At 42.1% G+C, this 7,324-nt stretch overlaps 1 protein-coding gene across 1 annotated transcript; it reads left to right on the forward strand.

Moving 5' to 3' along the window:
- The first annotated feature begins 457 nt into the window (after positions 1-457).
- LOC120652967 (imidazole glycerol phosphate synthase hisHF, chloroplastic-like) lies at positions 458-6,210 on the forward strand. Its single transcript, XM_039930938.1, has 17 exons — positions 458-816; positions 916-1,197; positions 1,305-1,474; positions 1,555-1,669; positions 1,748-1,803; positions 1,901-1,939; positions 2,027-2,125; positions 2,338-2,400; positions 2,479-2,541; positions 2,628-2,710; positions 3,248-3,356; positions 3,426-3,479; positions 4,111-4,198; positions 4,269-4,306; positions 4,532-4,637; positions 5,330-5,496; positions 5,967-6,210. Exons 1-17 carry the CDS (start codon positions 651-653, stop codon positions 6,024-6,026), a joined length of 1,758 nt encoding a protein of 585 aa, XP_039786872.1. The 5' UTR covers positions 458-650; the 3' UTR covers positions 6,027-6,210.
- The last annotated feature ends 1,114 nt before the right edge of the window (positions 6,211-7,324 follow it).

Below are 7,324 nucleotides of genomic sequence, written 5' to 3' on the forward strand. Positions count from 1 at the left end.
CTCACTCCTCTCTTTTTTTCTGGATTTTTGGTGGAATTTTCGGACTCAAATGAGGAGGGAAGGGGAGGGTTGGAGGTTATATAGGGGGGAATACCCCGGTCGCCCGAGGGGGGGGCGACAGGCCCCCCTGTCGCCCGCGGGGGGGGGGGCGACAAGCCCCCCTGCCGCGCTCGTGGGCCGGGCCCATTGGTCGCCCGAGGGGGGCGACAGGCCCCCTTTTTTTTCTCCAGGGACTTCGTTGTAAATTTGGAGAAAAAAAATTACACTTTGGGCCTGTCGCCCTATGGGAGGGCGACCAGGGTATATTTTTGAAATTTTCCAAAACGGACATATATTTTTGAAATTTTAATTTTTTTAAATATAAAAAAGAAAAAACCGCAAAAAACGACTTGTGGCAATTGAGGCCCAGATTCTATTTATTTAAAAGTGGCCTACCGGCCTACTAGGCCCGCTGGGCGGCAGCGGAGGCCCGCAAAGAAAGATACGCTAGGGCGGGCGAGTGCGTGACATCGTCAGCGTGAACGCGTCTCCGAGCACGACCGGCCGGCGCCGCCGTACGCCCCTCCCAGGCGCGGCCGCCTCTCGCCGGCTCCTTCGTCGCCTACTCCTCCGCAGCATTAGCGGCGATTAATTAGCGGAGAAGGGCGCGAATGCAGCCGCCGCCGCCGCCGCTGCCGCAGCCGCTGGGAGCAATGGCCACCGGCGCCGCCACCCTCACCGTCCCGTGCTCCGTGGGCCGCCGCCCGAAGCGGAGCAGCCAGCGCCGCGGCTCCGGCTCAGCCTCCGTCTCCGTCCGTGCGTCCTCGGACGCAAACAGTAAGCGCTGCGGACCACGCCCCCCTTCCCTTTCCCTTCCGGAACTCGAGTCATGGCTTCACGGCTGCGTTTCGCTTTGCTAAAATTGCCTCGCCGCAGCGGTGACGCTGCTGGACTACGGCGCGGGGAACGTGCGCAGCGTGCGCAACGCCATCCGCCACCTCGGCTTCGGCATCCGCGACGTGCGGAGCCCGGAGGACATCCTCGCCGCCGACCGCCTCGTTTTCCCTGGCGTCGGCGCCTTCGGCTCCGCCATGGACGTCCTCAATAGCACTGGCATGGCCGACGCGCTCCGCGAGTACATCCAAAGGGACCGCCCCTTCCTAGGCATCTGCCTCGGCCTCCAGCTGCTCTTCGACTCCAGCGAGGAGAACGGACCGGGTAAGCTCCTCTCACTCTCCGTCAGTCCGTCCCACTTCGTCTGCCGCTTGTTTGCTAAGCTGTGCACTGTGGATGAGCATTAGTTAATTTAGCATTTGATGTCGTAGTGAGCGGTCTTGGTGTGATACCGGGCGTGATCAGACGATTCGACTCCTCCAAGGGCCTCATAGTTCCTCACATTGGCTGGAACGCTCTTGAGATCACCAAGGACACACAGCTGCTGCAGGGAGCTGATGGCCACCATGTTTACTTCGTTCACTCCTACCACGCACTGCCTGTATGTAGCAGCAGCTTTTAGATTCTCGGGCTTTGGTGGATTCATGAGATGTGACTTGTTTTTTCTTTCTACATGCTTAGTCAGATGCTAACAGAGACTGGATTTCATCAATATGCAACTACGGGGACAGCTTCATATCATCCATCTCAATGGGAAACATTCAGGCAGTTCAGTTTCACCCAGAAAAGAGCGGAGGTAAATAGTTAGTTTAAATATGGATCTCCAAAGTTTTAACTTACTGGTCGTATAAAACATTCTTATCTTTTTCTGCAGATACTGGACTTTCTATTTTAAAAAAAATTCTCAGTGCTAATCCTTCAGGAACAAAGGTGATGTTTATAGTTTCTAGCAGTCAATTTCTTTTGATTTGATCTTTTTAATTATTAATTATGAAATATCAAATTCATACACATATTTGTGATGTAGGTCCCAGCACGTAGGAAAGCATCAAAACTTGCAAAGAGAGTGAGTTTCATATTTCATATTGTTGAATAGTTCAATGTGAACCACAGTTTAGATTTCCATCCTTCTTATTCTCTTAAAAAATTTTAGGTGATAGCATGCCTTGATGTTCGGTCAAATGATAATGGGGATCTTGTGGTAACAAAAGGTGATCAGTATGATGTAAGAGAACATACTAGCAGCAAAGAGGTACAATGCTTTATCCACTGACCTTAAGCGTGGTTAAACTTCTTAAACATCAGGACAAGCTCTAAATGGCACTTTCGTTTTAGTCCTAGGTGATACTTTGGCCATAGTTCATTTATATTAAATAAAGAATAAATCTGAGATAATTTTATATGATTTGGCTGATATAAAGCTTGTTTTGAACATATTTTAATATTTACATCATATTCTCATAGGTAAGAAACCTTGGCAAGCCAGTCGATTTAGCAAGTCAATACTACATAGATGGTGCTGATGAGGTAGTTTTCTGCATACTTTTCCAATGTTATGATTTGATGTAAGTTATTATCTTATATCATTAATAACATTTCCCCTAGGTCAGCTTCTTGAATATAACTGGTTTCCGTGACTTTCCATTGGGTGATTTGCCAATGCTAGAGGTTTGTTTAGAATCTGAAACCTCCTAATTTTATCTTTTGTCTTTACGCCTCTTTTGTCTAGTGTGGTGACATGTAATCTTCTGTAGGTACTGCGTTGTGCATCTGAAAAGGTTTTTGTGCCACTTACAGTTGGTGGAGGTATACGAGACTTCACAGATGCAAACGGAAGGTTATTTCTCATGCTCTGTTCTTAAGCAATGGGGATCCAGAAACTTTGTGCTCAGAAACTAATCTCCTGGTGAGAAAGCCATAGAATGTGGAGTAAAAAGATGTAAAAGCAAAGGCAGTCACAGATATTCAAATTGATAGCTAAATGACTTGTTTTTCTTATCTGAATAGGCCTGTTACATAAATTCCAAGTTTTTCAACCAATCTTCGTGTGGTGATGCAGTTTGTCATCTTATTTATCTATTCTTTTCAACTCTGCATGTTTCCTGCCCTTTGTTCTTTACATCCAATGGGTACACAACAACAACAACAAGCCTTTTTTCCCAAGCAAGTTGGGGTAGGCTAGAGATGAAACCCGAAAGAAATAAGTTCAAGGTTCAGGCACATTGATAGCTAGTCTCCAAGCGCTCCTATCCAAAGCTATATCTTTAGAAATATTCCAATCTCTTTACATCCAATGGGTAGCATTTGTTATTTTAGCCAATACTGAAAAGGGCAAAATATGTCCCTTTAACTGTATACATTTCTTTCTTCTCAGATACTATTCAAGCTTGGAGGTAGCATCAGAATATTTCAGGTCTGGTGCAGACAAAATTTCAATTGGAAGTGATGCTGTTTATGCTGCTGAAGCCTTTTTACAAACCGGTGTATGTATTTTATTTTTCCCTCTCAATGTTCAGCTATTTCCCCATTATATAGTTATTTCTGTGTATCAGGTAAAGACAGGGAAAAGCAGCTTGGAGCAGATTTCTAGAGTATATGGCAACCAGGTTTTCTTTATTTTCATAACCTTGTTTTGTTTTATTGCTCAGTTACAAAAACATAAACTAAAAGTTTTGTATCTGGTATTTTGGTTACTAGTCAGATTTCACGATATGGTAGAGATTTCCTTCTTGTTGTTACCTTTTTTTTCCCCCTGAAGAAGTAACACTGCAAAGTACCACATTCAAGTTTCTGTTCTGTCATACATATGTCACTAAATTTGGAAAGTCAGTTACATGCATAATTTTTCTATTTGGTGGACAACTTATTTCTATGGAATATAAACACTGAGTTATATATTTCACCATGTATTGCGATAATGGCTGCCTATCAATGTTCAAAGAACTGCAGTTCATTTATCATTCAAAGTCAGTAAACGTCAATCAAACTAGATTGGAAAGTGGATCCAAGACTAAAGGTCACCTGTTCTCATTCAAGGTCCCAGCAGCAAACATCTGGTTCCTGCTGTTTTATCAATTGTGTTGCTTATACATTGTTGACCAATCCAGTAAATTCTACCAATATACCAGTGAATGGCACCTGAACCATCCTCACAGTAAATATCTATTAGTATTCTAGCAGAAACACTATATAACCTATAAATTGCTCATTGTGATAAAGTATATTTCTCATTATCAGGCTGTAGTTGTAAGTATTGATCCTCGACGGGTATATGTCAATAGTCCAGAAGATGTGCCATTTAAAACTGTGAAGGTGTCCAGTAAAGGTACATTCTATCTTTGTTATAAATCGCCATTTATATTTTGAACATGCTAACATCTCATGTGACTTTCCAGGTCCATCAGGAGAAGAATACGCATGGTACCAGTGTACAGTAAGTCATTCCTTCTTCCTCAGCTGTATAGACTTTTAAATTTGAGCTCTTTTCGTACTCTTTCTTGACCTTTCTTTTAGGTCTAGTACTAGTAGTAACTATGATTTATTTTCGAGGCAAAGTCAGTCTAAGGAACTCCACCTGAACATCTCCGTTTCATAGAAAACAAGTTCTACAAGAACTATGATTGAAAGGAGCATAATTGTTAATTTGCTTCTGTTTCAGGTGAGTGGTGGACGTGATAGCCGACCTATAGGAGCATATGAACTAGCAAAAGCTGTGGAAGAATTGGGTGCTGGAGAAATACTACTTAACTGCATTGATTGTGATGGTATATTGACAAATTCTGAGCGGTTAAGTTTTGCGCATATGCTATGGTATTTTTACAAAGATTTCAGCTTATTGTGCTCTGCAATCTGAATAAAACAAGGTGGCGCCCTTCAATATATCTTTATTGAGCCCCTTTACCGATAGTCATTGTAATTTGTTCTAAAGAATTTTGAATGTTTTTTGTTTTTTAGCAGTTTCATTATCGGTTCATTTAGTGCATTTTAGCAATCCCTTTCATTGCATATGATTCTGTTACATGTGCTTTTCCAATCCAGAATCAATATCTCACTGAATTTACTATTCACTCATCTCCTCAAGAGTCGTGTGGTTTTTACGTGAGCTCGCCAAGCCTACCACAACCCTCCTTCATCTAGGCTTTGGACCAGCTATAGTAAAACATCAAAGTGGAGTTGCCCTGTTCTCATGCCTCCTGTATAAACTTATATTGTATAATTGCAGGCGTGAATTTTATTGACTAAGTTAAGCAAGTGCACTATGACCTTGGAATCTGTGTTGCAATGTGACTGTAAATCAATCAAGAGTGGAAAAAAATAGTACCCATACCATTTAGTTCTATTAGGTTCAAAATTTGTGGTCAAATTGTTGTTTGCCAGTTTGCTTCAATTTTCATGTGAATTTGTCCTTTTATGGGTTTATAAAGCAAAGATTCCATTATGGCATCTTGCCTTGCAGGCCAGGGCTGTGGATTTGACATAGATTTGGTCAAAATGGTGTCTGATGCTGTGACAATTCCTGTCATTGCAAGCAGTGGTGCTGGTGCTGTTGAACATTTTTCCGAAGTCTTTGAGAAAACAAATGCTTCGGCTGCCCTTGCTGCTGGCATTTTCCATCGGAAAGAGGTATGGGATCCTACTTTGCCTTCCCTGTTGGAACGCCAACCTATGAGAGGTGTCTTTCTGTAACTTGCACGTATGATTTCCTGTGCTGCTTTAGGAATTCTTTTCCTCTAATTTGTATGATCACCCATTAGTTCAGTTGCTTGTCAGCATGCGTGCTGAGTTAGCAACTTTATTACATAACATGTTAGAATTCTTACCCATCTTTAATTTGGAAATCAAGCTATGCTTTGTATAATAATATTGTTATTGTTTTTTATTACAACTTTATTGATTTTTTCATGGTTTTTATTGAGTTTCATCTCTAGACTACCCACCTTACTTGGAACAGTGTTGCATTGTCCTGGAGTAAATTTTTTTTTGTTAGTCGTGCCTTAGTCCCCATTAATCAACTTACCGTACACATTCCTTACAAAGTCAATATTATCTGTTCCTGGGCTTGATAATTGATATAGAGATTTGACTTATCACAGGTCCCCATACTAGCCGTGAAAGAGCATCTGGTGGATGCTGGTGTCGAGGTCAGGGTGTAGCAGGAAAATCTTTGTTATTGTTGAAAAATTCCTGTCTGATCTTGTCTGATGTAGTGAATGTTGCAACTACTCTCTGTTCTGTTTCTGGAACATGTTGGGCGCAGTGCCTAGGCCCCTGATGGGAAACTGCAATTTCGTAATAAGTTAATAAGGCGATGCTGAACGGCTTAAGCAGTTTTTTTTTGCTTGGGTTTCTGTACTTTGCCGGTGCGTTCAAGCTGCCCCCGAGGCTCCGACTGGCGAGAGAGCGCTGCGCAGGAAGGTCGTGGTCCGGCTCTTCTGAAGTGCCGACTCCTCGTCACTCCTAGTCAGCCTCAGCGTCTTATTCTCGTATTCATCTGTTTGTTACGTCCTGGGTCATTACTCATTGGATAAGAATCCAAATAAAAACTTGAATATTAACTGCTTCAGCCGAGAAGAATAAAACAATATATGCCCCAGGTGCCCAAAGTTGCCACACATATCACAAGGTGCTAGTCTAGCACCTCAGATTCGATGTTTTTCACCTTAACTACCTTTTTCTGTCTCTTTGCACCTCTTTTTTTTTTTTTGAGGTTCTCTCCATGCACCTCCTTAGTAAGCACGTTGTAGCTGCCCTTATTCCCTGTAAACTCCAACCACTCACGCTTATAGGAGAAGAATAGATGAGTGGCTTTCACTTATCAGATCCAAATACCATGATTATATCTAGAAGATAATTATCTAATGATAACCTCACGAGTAATTATCATGTATGTTTGTATATTTGTATGCATGTATATATGCATCTTTCCACCATAAGAAGTACCACCAATTAAGCAGCATTTGCTTGCTCTCTAATCATTTAAGTATCTCAACTTTGTAATTTATTCTAGATGCTCCATGTGACTTATAAGGGTTCCCCTCTTTCAGGTGATTCTTGCAAGCGCTTTTATAGATGTGTCCCTTTGTAAGCTGCTAGACGGCTTCAAATTACCATTGAGAATGCAGATACCTTCAGAAAGGGAGATCCCTGATTCCAAAACAAAACAACAAAGTTACAATGTGTTATCATCCGGTTCTTCACTTCACTACCTGTGGAGCAGAATTTAAACTAAGACAGAATAATTCATAAAAGCACCCAAAACTGCCGGACAGAAACTATTATTACAGAAACACTTGAATTGAGACTTTTGATAGAACAGACAAACAAAAGAACTTGGAGTCTATGAATTGGAAATTCATTCATCTTCCATTGTTTCTCGTAGAACTTCGCATCATGCCATCTGTCCTAACTCCCTCGCCACTTGCTGATCAGCTTGGATCACAATGACTTGGTC

Source organism: Panicum virgatum, chromosome 9K, assembly GCF_016808335.1.
Source record: "Panicum virgatum strain AP13 chromosome 9K, P.virgatum_v5, whole genome shotgun sequence".
Taxonomy (NCBI): Eukaryota; Viridiplantae; Streptophyta; class Magnoliopsida; order Poales; family Poaceae; genus Panicum; species Panicum virgatum.